The sequence below is a fragment of the Leuciscus leuciscus genome (genome assembly GCF_965113295.1).
Source record: "Leuciscus leuciscus genome assembly, chromosome: 9".
Lineage (NCBI taxonomy): Eukaryota > Metazoa > Chordata > Actinopteri > Cypriniformes > Leuciscidae > Leuciscus > Leuciscus leuciscus.
Window position 1 is genome coordinate 25,986,317 of NC_138733.1, and position 18,408 is coordinate 26,004,724.

General features: G+C 41.4%; 2 protein-coding genes across 2 annotated transcripts in view; one reads left to right on the forward strand and one right to left on the reverse strand.

Moving 5' to 3' along the window:
- Nucleotides 1–4,401: 4,401 nt before the first annotated feature.
- LOC309505469 (zinc finger MYM-type protein 1-like) lies at nt 4,402–7,664 on the reverse strand (the record flags this gene model as incomplete). Its single annotated transcript, XM_082178843.1, has 2 exons — nt 7,551–7,664; nt 4,402–6,869 (listed from the first exon to the last, which is right to left on the reverse strand). The coding sequence occupies exons 1-2, from the start codon at nt 7,633–7,635 to the stop codon at nt 4,402–4,404; spliced, it is 2,553 nt and encodes an 850-aa protein (XP_082034969.1). The 5' UTR covers nt 7,636–7,664.
- A 1,188-nt stretch (nt 7,665–8,852) lies between these two features.
- The window catches only part of LOC309506129 (NXPE family member 3-like), a 45,245-nt gene continuing 35,689 nt past the window's right edge, over nt 8,853–18,408 (forward strand). Inside the window, exons 1-2 of the mRNA XM_082179726.1 lie at nt 8,853–8,936; nt 9,445–9,515. Coding sequence (XP_082035852.1) covers nt 8,891–8,936; nt 9,445–9,515 — 117 coding nt within the window. The 5' untranslated portion in view covers nt 8,853–8,890. The remainder of the gene's footprint in view (nt 8,937–9,444; nt 9,516–18,408) is intronic.

The window sequence follows — 18,408 nt, forward strand, 5'->3', positions numbered from 1 at the left end:
AATCTAGCATTTCCTCACATTTTACCACTGATTTTTAGTGACAGTCGATGACAGTTTCCCCCCCTCCCCTCTCCCCTCTCCCCTCTCCCCTCTCCCCTGCCGTGCCATACCACACCCTCTCCCCTCCCTTCTTCTCACAGCCACCACACCCAATTAAGTTGCATTTTTCAAAAAGATTGTGAGCTAGACTTGAGCTGAAAGAGGGGGGTGTTGTGACCCTTTAACCTGAATTAGCGCTGTTCATTATGGAAGACCAAAAGGGCCAAAACGTGTGAAACTGTCCTGTAAACACGTAATTACGTGTTAACACGCAAATTGCGTGCTGGCACATTGGAAACCATGGAATTTTACTGGCTGGTATCATGGCTATCTTGCACAAGCACAAATAACAAACAAATCCTGTAAATTTCAGTATTAAATCTAAAATAAAATTAACAATGTCTTTAAAAATGGACAATGAGCATAAATAAATAGCATACATAATTATTTTATATTTTTTTTAACTTTGAGAATCAATTTGATTTGTCTTGGGCCACTTACTGATATTTAGTTTTCCCTCAATCAAACTTCTTTAAATGAATAGTTGCTCTCAAATCAATTAACACAACATACAAAAAAACACCCTTCTGTTGATGAAACAGTTCAGTATTCACAGCACAATGAAGCACTGCAGTCTATTAATGCATTTATTAAAAGTAGCCTATATGTAGTATCATCAGAACTATTCTCTTTGATGTGACATATTCAACTATAGACACACAAATACACTACTAATACATGTTTTTATATTTTTAATAATTAATAGTGCCTTGTATTGTTTTTCTGAGTGGAACCATCCCTACACCCAAAGAGCACAGACAAGTTACAGCAGTGCAGCACTTTTTGCATTCCTTGGTATTAGGGCTGGGCGATAATTCGATCTCGATACGGGATCGCGATAAAATTTTTAACGATTTCGATAATATGCTTGGGACATATTATTCGATATCACATGAAAAAGTAAGCGCAACAACAACAGTATCAGTCTGCCGGCTGCCGTATGCCGGTAGGACACGCCCACTTCTCAGCGAGCAGCGTGGCTACAGTAACGTTAAACAGAAGGAGACTGAGAGAGAGGGGAAAAAGTTGGAAAAAGGAGAAAAAATTTGCGAAACTGAAGTTGAGGACAGCGAAAGTAATGGCGAACGTGAAGGCGATATCACTACATCACTCGAGACCGAAGACATTGTTGAAAAAAAAGGTAACACGACGTCATTGTGTGGACGTGGTTTGGCTATGTTAAAAGCGACCAGGAGCAGGCGAAGCCGGTCTGCAAAAAATGCCGGCGGTTGGTACCAGCCAGGACGGGGAATACAACAAATCTTTTCCATCACCTGAGACGGCACCACCCCAGTAATTACTCTGAGAGTGTGACTCTGCGGGCTCAAGCTGGCACGACACCACACACACAGCCAAGCAAGACCACTACGTCACCTGTTAGCATCGCTAGCGGGAGCGGCTCTTTTAAACGACAACAATCCATCCAGTCGTGCTTTGCAGCCATTGCCCCGTATGAAAAACAATCAAAGAGGAGCAAAAATATAACGAGTGCTATTACTTATTGCCTCGCGAAAGATATGATGCCCCTGAGCACAGAGGAAAAAGACGGCTTCAGGAAACTGATCAAAGTGTTAGACCCCAGGTATGAGCTCCCTGGTAGAAAATACTTTTCTCAGACGGCGCTGCCACAGCTTTATGATGAATGCCGTCGTAAGCTGGAAATTAATCTGAGGAATGTAAAATACTTTGCCACTACCACCGATCTTTGGTCTAGCCGCACATCTGAGCCTTATATGAGTCTCACAATTCATTTAATTGACGAGGAGTGGGCTCTACATAGCAAATGTTTACAGACAGTATACTTTCCAGAGGACCATACTGGGGAAATCATCAGCCAGGGGCTGGAGGATGCACTCAAATCCTGGGGCCTTAGGGAAGACCGACAGGTGTGCATCACAACAATGGGGCAAACATTGTCAAGGCTGTTTCCCTCAAAGGCTGGTCTCGGCTGCAGTGCTTTGGTCATCGGCTGCACCTTGCCATTGGTAAGTTCCTGATGAGATTATATATATATATTAAAAAAAGTTCATGATGATATCAAAGGAAAGACTTATGCCAACATTAATTTTTCAGCTCTAATAATAGCTCAGTGTAATGATTCGTATTATTATACACTGTTGCTCATAAAGTTGGAATAAAATGTATATTTTTTACCTCTTCTCATGAAATGATTGTGACAATGTGATTTATTCTTGATAAAGTATATATTCTCAAAACTGGTAACTGGGACTCAGTCAGTAGCCTATGTAATTATTGCACCTGGTCAAAGGTAATTACTGATGTGTATAAATTGGAATAAAAATAGGAATGTGTCTGAAAACAAAATTATTTCAACTTTAAAGGTAACAGTGTACATTCTACATATGCCTCAATAAACCAATGTACAGGCTATCACTTGATAACAATTGATACTGATAGGTGATAATTCGATTATTATTCGATAGTTTGGTTTTGTGCTGCCTCTACAAATATTTGAGATTATTATTATTTAATAATTGTGTTTTAAGTTGTTTAAATAAGTTGTTGTTTACAAAATCAAAAAATGTAAAATATATTGAAAAGTGACCACTGACCAGTCACTTACTAGTTTGCACTTGTTTGAAAGCATATAAAACTCTGTATGAGCGAAAGAGCGCTGCTCTGAATTTTCTTTTGCCAGTTGTGGGCCCTGCTGCTCTCTTGACCAATGGAAAGATTCATACAATGTGGGAGTGTAATGTGAATCCTTTGGCTGCATGAAGACCTTAACAAAAATATTTTGTGCTCATTATTGGAAGGCATATTGTTTAATTTTTCATGTTATTAAACTTTATTCTAAAGTTTCAGTGAATCTCTTGTTTCTTCAAGCTTCAGGATGTCCCTTACACTGGCAGCATCTGCAAAAACTACATATCGTGATAAGAATCGAGATCGATCAATATGGAAAAACATATCGTGATAAAAAAAAATGTCATATCGCCCAGCCCTAATCCTGTATATAGCCTATTTAAGTAATGAAATTAATATAAAGGGGTGATTTGTCCACTAATGGCTTAAATGAACAACTACTAGTCGACTAGGAAAAAACTTTAGTCGGAGGCAGCCCTTATTCCACATATTTTCGAACCAGCAGGCCATTCTGGGTTGAGCGAGCGACCCTGAGAGGAATGAGCGAACGGAGCGGAATATTCAGAAATGCGCTCGATCTCCGCTCACGTGCTCTGATCGGAACAAAGCATGACAAATTCAAACTTCATTTCATTTTCTCCGTAGCTTGAACACTCACTACATTAGGCATAAGAGAGTTAGTTAACGCTGTCCATTTATTTATTTTTATTTCACGTTTTTAAAGTACAATATTATGTTAGTCCACAGCCCCCCTTCCCGCGCTATAGATCACGAGTGTAATCTCCAAATCTATCCAACATATTGGCGAGAATATAGCATAATCTCTTGTTCTGTGTATTATTACAATATATTTTAATAATTGTTGGTCTTATATTCACTGATTTCACATTTGAATATCCATTGTAAAATGCCATTTTATGGCAGGAGTTCTGTCTCATTTCAGTTATTAATAATTCAAGCCACTCTTGTTTTAGATTATTATTATGACATACGTGTGTGTGTGTGTGTGTGTGTGTGTGTGTGTGTGTGTGTGTGTGTGTGTGTAATGTAGTATAATTTGTAAAGTGTAGTGTGCGTGCAGTGCCGCTGCTAGCCATTTTGGTGCCCTAAGCATAATTCCTTTATGATGCCCCCCACCCCGAACCCGAGAAAAAAAAAAAACGTTTGTTTTTGCCAGTTTAACTTTTTATTACCAAGCATATAACTCAATACCAATAACACAATAGCAGCATCACAGTATAAAACACTAAAAAGAGAAAGTAAAATCTTCACAGCTTTGCTGACTTTGTAAACATATGTAGAATGTGTTTACAAACACATTCTACACAAACTACACATTTGAAAGTGCAAGCTTTTCTTCAGTAAACAGAATAACATATAAAATAATAATAATCCAGACATGTTTTTCGCAAATTCAATGTCACTTTGACAAAATTACATTAAATAATCATCAATAAGTACAAACAAGAATAGTCAATCTTCTTAAATAAAACAAAGATTTAGAGGACGAAAAGTCACAACTTTACTTACTTTGTAAACACAGTAGGCTATGTAGAACAGCTAAAACACACATTCAAGTAAAGTGCAAAATCTTCTTAGACCAAATGTTGTCAAAATAAACCAAAGACATACATTTTGAGAGAGCCATAATGCTATTCTGTATGGATCAAGTATTTCCACCAGTTTTGGGAGGCTCTATAGAGCCACACGTCTGCATTTCCTTGCTGCAAAATCACTAATTAGGTCATCATATGACAGCTTCTGAGCCACTTCACCATTGCTGCTGATGACAGCAAGACCACTTAGACGTTCCTGCCCCATTGTTGAACGCAAGTATGTTTTAATGAGCTTTAGTTTTGAAAAACTTCGCTCAGCAGAGGCAACTGTAACAGGGAGAGTTAATGCAACTCTAAGAGCAACCCAGAGATTTGGATACACCTCTTGAAGGCAATTCTCATGGAGAAATGTGAGCAACTCCAAGGCAGTTGTCTGTGGGGACAGTTGAGGAAGGTTGATGATTTCCTGAACCATCTCAAGTCCATCAATATCAGAATTTCCTTCCTCAGTCAGTGTCTTCTGCACTTCAATGCATTTTTTTTGTAAGTCCTCCTTGGACATTCCGTGCACTCTGCTGAAATCAAGCAGCACTCCAAATTTGTCTCTGACCTGGGTCATGGTCTCAAAACGCTCCTGCAGTGACATCAAAGCTGAGTCCACAACACTATTGAAAAATGTTACCTCAAGCCTTTTGAGGGCATCACTGAAGGGCTCGTCAGCAGTCTCATATGCAAACTGCCTTTTTGTGTTCCTGAGCCTTTTCTCCTTGAGCTCTGGCTCTATGTTCATGGCTTCACAAAGCTCCTTGGCAGTTGACACTGCCTCAGCAAATCCAGAGTGCCTGTATCTGGAGAGGGAGGTTTTGGCATTGTCAATGAGCCTGACAGCAATGTCAAGCTGCATTGAACTAGTCTGCAGAAGCTTGTTTACTTGGTTAGTGGTCGTAAGAATTTCACACCAGACAACAGAACAGATCAGAAATCTAAAAGATGCCACCTCTTCTGCCAGGGCTTGAGCCTCTATTTTTGCGACTGAGTCATTGACAGTTTGCCTAGCCTCGATGAGCGCATTTCTGATTTCTTTAATTTGGCTTCTGGCAGCTGTGACACTCTTAAGCCTGCTCTCCCACCTCACATCACTCCATGATTTCACAGTGAGGTTGACGTGTTTTTTCAAGATGCTCCATCGCTGTGTAGCTCCTGAGAAGAAACAAAATAGCTTCTGCAAATAGCCAAAATAGCCAGTGGCATCCCTGGACGACTTAGCAGCATCAGCTATGACAAGATTAATCGAATGAGCTGCGCAAGAAACAAACAACGCCCTCGAGTTAAGTTGTAGCAGTCGGGCCTGAACTCCTTGCTTTTTCCCCTTCATGTTTGCTCCATTGTCGTAGGCCTGTCCGCGGCAATTATCAAATGGAATGTCAAGTTCCTTCAACTTGTCTAGAAGGACAGTAGACAGGTTCAGGCCAGTTGTTTCAACCACCTCCATATACCCAAGGAAATACTCCTTGATATTTGGCTTTGGCACCAAATCAACAATTCGCACGATGAGGGACATTTGTTCCTTGTGGCTTATATCAGGTGTACAGTCAAGAATAATGGAGAAATATTTCGCTTCCTGAATCTGTGTCTGGATTGTTTGTAATGTTTTGGTGGAGATGATCTGGATCAGTTCATTTTGTGTCTGCTGTCCAAGATAATGCGTTCGGGAGCTTTCATCGGTTATCTTGGTCAGGTGGTTCTCCATCACGGGATCAAAACTGGCTAAAAGCTCCACTTCCTTTAAGAAGTTGCCATTGTCTGGCTCATACAGACACTGTGAAGAGCCTCTAAATGACAAATTCCTTGAGGCAAGAGATAGGGTTATTTTAAGTAAGCGTTTGAGAACATCTCGCCACCTTCTTTTTTCTGCCTCCAGCAATGTCAGTGCCTGGTGGTCTATTGTCATATTTGTCTGTAAACGCATGTCCAGTTCTCTCCATTTAAACATGCACTGGGCATGGTCTGAGCTACATTCATGACTCCTCAAACTACTGTTTATGTTGGACCAGTCACTGTGGCCCTCTGCAGTCAGCTTTATAGCTTTCAAACTGAAAAGCTTACACGCAAAACAGAACACAGCATTGTTCTGTTGCGAGTAAACAAGCCAACTTCTCATGATTTTCTCTCCATTTGAGAGCGTTTTGAATTGTAGGCTACTATGAAACGCCCTGCCATCTAGTCCCTTTGGAAAATTAAAATCTAATGGGACTTTAAATGGGCCTCTTCGTACTATTTCAACACGATCCGCGTCTAAAACCTTTGATGGCCAAAAAGCAGGATCAGTTGGAGGGGGCACACAGGTCTCTACATTGTCACCTGCTGATGAACTCTCAATAACAGGACTTGTGCTTTCAGAGGTGGTGGTTATCTGCTGTGTATCTGTCCCTAATCTGCTGGATGAGGGTGGTTGATCAGGGCTTGGTCCTATTGTGGAGTCTACAGACCTGCTGGCCGGCTGGGGTTGATGTGTGCCTGAACTGCTTGTACATGGCTGCTCCTGCTCGTCATCTGTATCTTCCTCTTGGCCTTGTGCTCCTCCTCGTACGTATCTCAGCATTGCCCCTGCAATAATTTAGAAATACGAAGAAAAAGGATCAGTATAGAAAGAGACAAAATATTCAAACAAAGAATCTTATACCGGAAAAAATTATAAACATTTAAAACTGAAAGCATGGCAGCCAAGGAGTTCTCCCCCTTTATTCCTTATTAATCAAATATTTGATAAATATAATATAATATAATATAATATAATATAATATAATATAATATAATATAATATAAAGCATAATAGAATGAGGTGCAATAATGCACACAATTCAACAGTAATGTTTGCTTTATATCATTCATAATGACATTTTATATTATATATATATATATATATATATATATATATATATATATATTTAACAGGAATTGTTAGCCTACCATGTGCACTGCACTGACTGCTAACATTAACTGATACTGAGAAACTATTTACCACTGTCACGTCAAAATAAACCATAAACTACTGCTCAATATCTAAAGAAAGATAGTAAAGAAAGTAACAGCTAGCTGGCGTCAGTTATTTGTAAAATGGGTAATGTTTAACAGTAAAATCTCAATTTAGCTTGCACCGAAGTTATAAGTTATAATAACATAGTATGCTAACATTAACGTCAGCAAGTTCGAGGCGCATTACAATTAGCAGCAGCACGCACATGCAGCACATTTCCCTTATTTAAGAATGATTAAACATGGACTTACCTGCAAGTGATGCACGGGCATCATCTCGCAGTTTCTTCTTCTTTCGTTTTTCAGATCCCGACTCCTGCTGTCTTTTCGGGGCCATTTCTAAAAACGTTGCTTTCTGTCTGTCAAACTTCGTCAGGCGCAGGCGCGGGCGCCCGCGCGAACAACCGGCACAGACCATCCCACCCGGGGGGGCGGGCGGTACTTTCTAGACTAGAGCAATTATTAAATGATCTTGTTCCCCCTTTTTTGATACATATACATGGCAAAAATGTGCCTAATAATATTTCTATAGGCTAATGAAATAATATCGGCATTATTTTTTTTTTTTTTTCATTAGGCTATTTTTGGTGCCCCCTCAGCACTTGGTGCCCTACGCACAGCGCGTGATGCGCGTGGTGGGAGCGGCGGCGCTGTGTGCGTGTTGTAATATAAATTACTTTGTAATATATATATATATGTGTGTTTGTGTGTGTAATGTAATATAATTTGTAAAGTGTAGTGTGCGTGTTGTAATATAAATAACTTTGTAATATATATATATATATATATGTGTGTTTGTGTGTGTAATGTAATAATTTGTAAAGTGTAGTATGTGTGTTGTAATATAAATACATTTGTAATATATATGTGTGTTGTGTGTGTAATGTAATATAATGTGTAAAGTGTAGTGTGTGTGTTGTAATATAAATAACTTTGTTATATATATATATATATATATATATATATTAACTTCGAAAAACACAGATTCATAAGGCTTAATGATGTTATCAGAAGGGGCTCTCTAACAAATAATGCATAGAGGTTAAATTATAAAAAGATGCTTTAGAAATATGCTACAGTATAAGTGTACATGAAAATACTGTTTGGAGAAATGTGTAATTATTATCCTTACACAGTTTCTATCGTGATTGTGAAAATGGTCATGCCTTGATTAGTTATAGTTAACTTAACTGTCTAAATAGGCCCATTTAAAATATGCTGTAATTATTATATGTAGGTGTCCTATATCCTGAGAAGACATTGTTCAACATGTATTTTCACATTAAAAACTGCTTTTTACAAGCTTAATCTAATTAGGTTCTGTGTGTTTGAGCAAGAGCACCAAACCAGTAGGTGGTGCTAATGTCTAATAATTTATGCGTTAACACGCAATTTACGTGTTAACACGTCATTTACCCGTTAACACGTAATTACGTGTTAACACTACAGTTTCACTCGTTTTGGCCCCTTTGGCCTTCCATAGGTATGGGCGTAACCGTCGGTGACGTCAGCGCATGCCCTCTAGTCAACACACACATTAACCATTCAAGGAAATTGCCTTTGGACGCCTACAAAAACATATCTTCAAGATAATGCCTTCAAAAAATATCATGGAGCTTGAAACTCGGGAAAAACAATGTAAGTTATTTCTGAATACTCCTCGGCATTTGTTTTTCTTCATGGACATAATATACAAATAGTCTAATATATAAATAATGTATAGCCTACATGTAATTTAGGCCTTAATAATGAATTTGGTTGGTGATCAGCAAACAATTATTAAAAACAAAATAAACAAGAGAAAAAGAAAAAAGTCCAAATCCCCATAGACACTGTTTGGACTGTTGTATTATCAGTGAACCTGTGGCGATTTGCTATAGTAAACAAAAATGTTTTATACGTTTATCCATACATAAAATATTATTTGTTTGGGGCAAAAATATTTGTGGTTGTTGGTTTACTTAAAATAAATGAGTTCAGTCTTATTATTATTAACGCTATTTAATAATAAATATTAATCATAAACATTGAATGGGTCGTGTTAAGTTACATATGTGTAGCTATATTGTATATAGGCTAATAGAACATGGAAAAGGCAATTTGTTCATAAAAAGTAAAGGGCTGTGACGACACAATGCTTTTACAGTTCACAGGGAAAGATCACATGTATGGAGGTTTTTTATGGGGCTGTGTCTACTGGTGATCATGAGTTGTCTGGTAAGTTCATTTAGCACAACTGCATCTTTTAATCAAACTAAATAATATGCTACAAGTGTATGGTTATAATCTTTTCCCAGTCGCATTGCATCCCTGCTGAAAAAAATAAAGAAATGCTAATGGTTTCCACTACAAAACCATTACAAACCATCAGCCGCTAACCATTAAAACCATTAGTAATTCTGTAATGAGACTTTGCTTCACAAATGATGATGCTTACTTCACAAGAGTGAGTTCAAATGTTAATTTCCAGAAAGATCCTTTGTCTTCTCGGGGAGTGGTCGTTCCTCAACCAGTTCTTCCAGTTTCTCCAGCTTACAAATGTAATGGACTCAGTTCAGTTTGTGTGAATGTAATGGACTCTGTTCAGTTCGTTTGAATGTGAATGCCTACTACATCCTTTGCAGGAATGAACAATGAACGATAAATAACCTTTTTTTCCCTCGTGAAGACAGAGTCCCCAGATGACGCAATTCCTCCACAGTGGAATCCAGCGTGGTTCTCCCTCACTGCACAAATCCATGTTCAAATGAGTCCCTGTGGAGTCACTGTTAGACGTTTGTCTTTGAGATGAAACTCAAAAATTGTCTTTTGGATGTTGGCAGCTGTAGAAACCTCTACAGGTTTCTGTAGAGTCAATCTGGACCTTTGTGACTTATTCAGTTGACGTGTCATTCCTTCATGGAGAAACTTCAGCTTCTGTGGCACCTTCCCCACGACAATAATCTGTCCCTTTTTGACCAGTCCTGTCACCTCCAGCGGTGCGGTTGTCTGGACAGGCCTCAATGAATGAAGGGGTTCTCCTTGGTTCCACACTGCTTTGTGTGAGACACCTGGAAAGCATCTTAAATGCCCACTTCACGATTGAGCTCTTATGAACTTAAAGCTGTAAGGAAATGCATAGGAACACATAATGCAATAAGACAAAAAAACATAAAATGGGTTCATGACAGCAAGTGCAATTGGTACATCTGGTCTCAAGCGTTTCTCAGGGTCAGGTAGGGTGGTCCCATTTTAAACATCCAATTCTTCACTACCACTGTGATGTAGTTAAATGGTATAGTGGAATTTAAATATTATTGGTCTGAATTACAGAAAGGAAATGCAGCAAGAGGTCAGTGTAATCTAAACAATCAAATAGATTGTATGCATCAATAAATCACGTAATAACAATAATAATAATATTCAATCACAATTATGAAGAAATGCATATATATATATATATATATATATATATATATATATATATATATATTAGTGCTAGGCAACGATTACATTTTTTTATCGCGATTAATCGCATGATTTTCTTGCGATTAATCACGATTAATCGCATTGTTACGAGCAAAATTTAATAATGAATTCTAAAGTAGTGTATATAGCAGATCTAAATGTACTGCTATATACACAAAAGTGCAATAACATGTGGTTTGCAAAAACTTTAAACAAATAGCCTAATGTGCTTTTTACCAGCAGTATTCCCTTTACACAGTGGCAATAAAATATTTCTTGTAAATCTCAACTTAAACATTAATGTAATCAAATCAAATATTAAACCAAAGCTATTTGCCACTGCCAGGGCATTACCTTTTATCTAGCTTGTTAAACAAGTTACCATCAGAGTCCTGTTTTCTTGTTTTTTTTTTGTTTTACAGACACTTTTTTCTGAACAGGTATCAACAGGTATCTTTCATCAGGGAGCAGCAGAAACAGTCAGTGTTCAGTAGCAAGTTTCCCTGTTACTGTGCGTTCACACCAAACGCGAATAGCGCGTCAAATTCGCGTCTACCGTGTCTAGTTGGACGTTTGAACATTTTGAATCCATTCGCGCGTCCAGAGCGAAATTGACCCGCGTAAAAAGCAAAGGTTTGACGCGAACTGGACGCGCGAATGAGGCGAATTCGCGTCCACCGCGCCGCGCTAAACGCCTCATCACGCCGCAGGACCTTGCATTAACTTTAACATTGAAATCACTCGCGCCAGACACTCTATTCGCGTTAGGTAGAGTGAGGAGAAGTGGTCGAGCACAAGGTGCAGCGACAAGCGAGTGCGTTCCCGTGAAACTGTCGCGGTTGTGCGCACACGCCCGCCCGCGGCCGAAGTTAAATTGTCTTGATCTTTTTGTAAACGACGTGCAGCACAAATCATTGGAAGAGAGACTGATCCTTGCTGTTTGTGAGTTTCCTGAATCTAAATAGTTATCAGGACATCAACAGGAGGGAATTCACACATGGCAGAGCATCCCCGCTAAACGCCGGTGAGCAACGGGCTTTCTAAATAATAATAAACTGCGTTAACGTGCGCTAAAAAAAAATTGTCGGCGTTAATTAATAAATGCGTTAACGCAATAACGCGTTAACTTGCCCAGCCCTAATATATATATATATATATATATATATATATATATATATATATATATATATATATATATATATATATATATATATATATCACTGTGTTTGTTCAGGAATCTTCCAATGCAAGTCATATGTTGATCTAAGAAGTGACTTGGAAGATGCTTAATCATACAAGAATGGTGTGTGTTTGTGCTGGCCAAGTCACAGTCGATGGGGTTACATTTTAAATTTTGTAATTTATTGAAGCGCTCCCACTTCAGATCTATCAATTTTTTTTCTTTCTTTTTTTCTGTTATTAGTGGTATTTTGAGAAATCAGGGGCCCTCTGATTTTCCAACCAACCTATTCACAATCAGAAAGTTTAAACATTTTGAAATTTAATAGCAGGTCTGTCTCTGCTTTATAATTTGCATCATCGATTTGTGACTGTAGCCATTCATATGTATATATCAGTGCTTTCCCATGAGTGTTGTGAATAGTGTTTGCTATGTGTATCTGTGTTAGACTGTCATCATGGGATCAGCTTTACCATCCTATGTGTGTGAAGCTATCTGGATCTGTTAGTGTGACAATGGACAATAGATCTTTAGTGAAGTGACACTTTTGGACTCTATGTCTGTCACGGGGAAAATAGGTAGATCCAAAAGCAGTATGGCAGTAATTATTTATTAAAGTATAATCCAACTCATCGTCATCCAGGCAAGGTTCAAACTCCATGTTAGCAATACAAATACAAATAAACAAAGTAAGAAACAGGCAGAAACACAGACCTCTGACGTGTGGTGACAATAAAACAATGACTCCGTGACAAGGACTAAAATAGACAGGGTATTTATACACAGACACTAACAATGTGATATGTGATAGGGAACAGCTGAGTGCAATCACAAGTGATGAGAACAAAGGATTATGAGAAATGCAGTTCCAGAGTGAATGGTGACAGTATGGGGAAGAGACCTCTAGTGGACACCCGGGGAAACATAAACCAGACACTGTGACATAACAACCCCCCCCCCCCCCCCCCCCCCCCTCTACGGAGCGGCTACCAGACGCTCCAAGACCCACAACAAAACCCCCCACCAAAACAAGAGTCCAGGAGGGAGGTGGAACGATGGAGGACCAGGGGAGGGATGGAGGACCAGGGGAGGGATGGGGGGCCAGGTCCATGGAAGGGAACAGAAACAGGGGGTGATGGCTTAGCCGGCGGCCAGGGCGAAGCAGACGACCCATCGGGCGGCCAGGGCAAAGCAGACGATCCCTCGGGCGGCCAGGCTGGAGCAAACAGTCCATCGGGCGGCCAGGGCGGAGACGACCCTTCGGGCGGCCAGGGCGGAGCAGACAGTCCATCGGGCGGCCAGGGCGGAGACGACCCCTCGGGCGGCCACGGAACAGGAACAGACACCCGCTCAGGAACAGGCACCGGCTCAGGAACAGACACAGACACAGGCTCAGGAACAGACACAGACACAGACACAGGCTCAGGAACAGACACAGACAGACACCGGCTCAGGAACAGACACAGACACCGGCCCAGGAACAGACACTGGCTCAGGAATAAACATCGGCTCAGAAACAAACACCGGCTCAGGAACAGACACAGGCTCGACGACGGCCATCTTGTCAGGGGACACAGGCTCGCCGGAGACGACCCCTCGGGCGGCCACGGAACAGGAACAGACACCCGCTCAGGAACAGGCACCGGCTCAGGAACAGACACAGACACCGGCTCAGGAACAGACACAGACACAGACACCGGCTCAGGAACAGACACAGACACCGGCTCAGGAACAGACACAGACACCGGCCCAGGAACAGACACTGGCTCAGGAATAAACATCGGCTCAGAAACAAACACCGGCTCAGGAACAGACACAGGCTCGACGACGGCCATCTTGTCAGGGGACACAGGCTCGGCGGAGACGACCCCTCGGGCGGCCACGGAACAGGAACAGACACCCGCTCAGGAACAGGCACCGGCTCAGGAACAGACACAGACACCGGCTCAGGAAAAGACACAGACACAGACACCAGCTCAGGAACAGACACAGACACCGGCTCAGGAACAGATACAGACACTGGCTCAAGAACAGACACAGACACCGGCGCAGGAACAGACACTGGCTCAGGAATAAACATCGGCTCAGAAACAAACACCGGCTCAGGAACAGACACAGGCTCGACGACGGCCATCTTGTCAGGGGACACAGGCTCAGCGTCGGCTATCTTGTCTGGAAACACTGGCTCGGCAGACGCGACCTGAACAATCTCTGGATCGGCAGACGCGACCTGAGCAGTCTCTGGATCAGCAGACGCGACCTGAGCAGTCTCTGGATCGGCAGACGCGACCTGGGCAGTCTCTGGATCGGCAGATGCGACCTGAGCAGTCTCTGGATCGGCAGACGCGACCTGAGCAGTCTCTGGATCGGCAGACGTGACCTGAGTAGTCTCTGGATCCACAGGAACCACAGCGGACTGCACGGAGACGACTTCCCGGACGACAGCGGGCTGCAAGGGGACGACCTCCGGGACATTAGGGAGACGGGAATTCTTCTTCCTCCTTATCCGCGAGTGACTGGGTGCTGTTCCCTCCACGGAATTAACCGGGAGCGCAGCACTCTCCTCCCTGATATGAGCACACAAAGCATAACACTCATCTAACATCATGCGTGGCTCCTCCTCTTCAGCTTGATTCCCATTCCGCTGTCTCCTCTCCCTTTTTGTGATTGAGGAAAAATCACAAAAACTCATACAGCTGGATCTATATGGGGACAGTGTCATTCTGTCACGGGGACACACGGGAAAATAGGTAGATCCAAAAGCAGTAATGATTTATTAAAGTATAATCCAACTCATCGTCATCCAGGCAAGGTTCAAACTCCATGTTAGCAATCCAAATCCAAATAAACAAAACAAGAAACAGGCAGAAACACAGACCTCTGACATGTGGTGACAATAAAACAATGACTCTGTGACAAGGACTAAAACAGACTGGGTATTTATACACAGACACTTATGGTGCGTTCACACCGGACGCGAATAGCGCGTCAGGCACGAGTGATTTCAATGTTAAGTCAATGCAAAGACGCGTTACGCGCGTAAAAAATTCCTGCGGCGCGAATGAGGCGTAGAGCGCGGTGCGGTAGACGCGAATACGCCTCGTTCGCGCGAATTGAGCGTCTGGCGCGTTAAGCGCGAATGATTTTATTAGTGCTATTTGTGCATTCACGCGTTTGACGCGAATTCGCGTCTGCCGCCCGAGTTGAAAAATCTGAACTTCTGCGTCAATTCGCGCCGCGTTAACCAATCAGGAGCCTGCTTGCTGCTGTCACGTGGTGAAGTGACAGTTTATAATGTTATTTTATGTTTGGCCTCAATCAATTATTTTGTAATATGACTAAAATGCACAACAAAGCAAATCTTTCACATAAAAACTCGATTTCAATATATGAGAGATACTCATTTTGTATTGAATGCTATTTATTCCATATCTATTCTAGATTATATGAAACATAATTATTCTAATGTAAAGACAACAAACACAATTTAGTGTATAAAAACAAAAATCAAAGGACAGGTTTCACTTTTGGAGGCTGGCTCCATTTATTATCAAAACAAAAATAAATGACAGATTAGGTGGGTGCGGGCGAGGGTGAACCTCGCGCCGGGCTGTAGAGCGCGGGCTCGTCAGGCAGCGACCACTCGAGGCCGAGGCCTTACGGCCTACGCTGTCCTCGTCAGCGTCCTCACCGTTAGGTCCATCAAACCTAGCTCCTGGAGCAAATTGTGAAACTCCTGAAACCCTCCGGAGGGTCTGGTGGACCCGAGTACAGCGGCGATGTCCCCTACGCAGCTGTTTCTGCTCTCCAGAGCATATACGAGCGGTGACTCTCTCGATTAATGCTAATGCTCGATAAACATCTAAAAAAGATGGCCGCCAACGGGTTTCGAAACTTTCGCCTCCGGATTTCGCTTCAAACTTTTGTTTTTACGCGCGTCAATTTCGCTCTTGACACGCGAATTAACACAAAGTGGTCAAGCGTCAAACTAGACGCGGCAGGCGCGAATTTGACGCGCTATTCGCGTCCGGTGTGAACGCAGCATAACAATGTGATAGGGAACAGCTGAGTGCAATCACGAGTGATGAGAACAACAAAGGATTATGGGAAATGCAGTTCCAGAGTGAATGGTGACAGTATGGGAAAGAGACCTCTAGTGGACACCCGGGGAAACATAAACCAGACACTGTGACAATGTCATCTTTATCTTCTTATGATGTGTAGTGTTCAGCCTGGATAGATTTGATCTATTCTAGGTGATAATGCTGTGAGGGTGTAGTGATGGAGGTGTGTGTTCCGTGTTCATGTCTAGGAGATGGGTGGAATCTAATCTATAACAATTGTGTTGCAAATTTAGTTCCAGTTCTATACTGGGAGGCCATACTTATGCAATGGTGTGCCACTGTTAGATGTGAATGGCTTCTTTGAAGTGTCTTTTCACCCATCTCCCGAGTCTCAGGTTATGTTCTAACAATTCCACTGTCCTGGCTTTGATCCAGGTGGGGTCCGACCCGTCCTAGCATCCAGCCTCCAAGGAATTGCAGTAGTAAACCTGAGACAGAAACAAATGCAGAGAGAACCACGGTTAATTCTGATAGCTTCAAATTCAGACTGAAGCTATTCTGTGGAATTCTTTTACTTGCTCCATTATCATGTCCATTGCAATTTTAATTCCAGTTGTCACATGAAACCGAGTTTCATTGACCAGGTCTGAATGATTTCTGTCGTTTCAGTGCAGTGTCTGACACCTAAAGCTGCTCTTGCAGTTGAGCCTTCACAGTCTGCTGTGTCATATGAGCATTAGAGACCCCAGTTCTGATGGGGAAATTTTCTGGATTAATCAGAGTTTTTATCACTCATATTGTCATGAGATCAAATGGGTCAATGCCCATGGCTTTACTTCAAGTTGCTCTCATTACAGCCAGATCTGTGGGCAGAAATTAGTTCACCTGTTTCGGCATTACCTGCTTAGCATTTGCTGTTTTATGGTGTCGCTTACAGAATTCGGTAAATGTGTTTCTGTAACCCAATAGTAGGAATTAACCCCGGAAAAAGAAAAGGAGAAAAAATATCTTCTTGGGTCTGAGCTCACCAAATACATTATAATCGTAACTGGACTCCTGGGCTGGGGGTCTCACACCTTGCATAGATCAAAAGAAAGTAAACGGTTGTCATAGTAGGCCAACTAACTGGGAAAAAAGGGGAAAAAATGAATAAACCTATGATTAAAATAAATGTGAAATAAAATGAATTAATGAATAATAAAATGAATGAATGAATGAAACAATCAGTTCACTGAACAGTAACTGTATTCACTGAAATTTCTCTTCCACTTCAATTCAACATGCACGTAGGCCTATCACTTTGCACACATCACATGAGACTATCTTTGCCCTTCACAAATCACCATTTGAAAACAAAATATATCATTCATCAATGACAATCAAAGGAAAAATAAATACAAATAAAGAATCAACCTGTTTGTGTACACTGAAGTCTGAGTCCAATGCAATTGACTCAGTTCAGTTTGTGTGTGTAAGCCCACGCTCAATCAGCCCAATGGAGGCCAATGATGCTAACTTCAAAAGAGTGAGTTCAAAGAAAGAAAGATCCTTTGTCTTCTCAGTGAGTGGTCATTCCTCAACCAGTTCTTCCAGTTTCTCCAGCTTACAAATGTAATGGACTCAGTTCAGTTTGTGTGAATGTAATGGACTCAGTTCAGTTCGTTTGGATGTGAAAGCCTACTACATTCTTTGCAGGAATGAACGATAAAGAATCTTTTTTTCCCCTCGTGAAGACAGTGTCCCCAGATGACGCAATTCCTCCACAGTGGAATCCAGCACGGTTCTCCCTCACTGCACGAATCCGAACAGTTTGGATATCTATTTAGAAAAATATTGATGACAATAGATCAGATTAACGATAGCCACACATGTGGCAGGCTCACATCTATCTCTTCAATGAGCTGGCGCGCATGTGACGTCAGCATCCATCACGAAATGCATAAAACATTCATAACTTTTAAACTTACAACATTATTCCCATAACATAAATGTGCAAACAGGTTTAACATACAGCATAAACTCTTTACATGTGTTGTATTTCACACTTCATTGGCCTACTCTATTATGAACAGCATTAACCATCCACATTTTCTTATATGAACAAACACATACTTAAACATCATTTCTGAAAATATGAAACAATAGCGACTTACCTAATGCAATAAAACAGTTCAAAAACGTTAGGGGTGGGCTAAGGGGGCTGGAGCCCCAATGCCCCAAACATTTTTATTACCATGCCTTGTAGTAGGCAACACACCATCACTGTTATATTTGATACATTAGTCTCATAATATTATTTATGCAATTTGAAAGTGCCGTGTAAGTGCATGTGCAGGGGCGGCTGGCCAATGAGGGCACTAGGGCGCCGTCCCCCCATGAGCCAGCCCACAGTTTAAGAGCCACAAGCAATCAATAAATA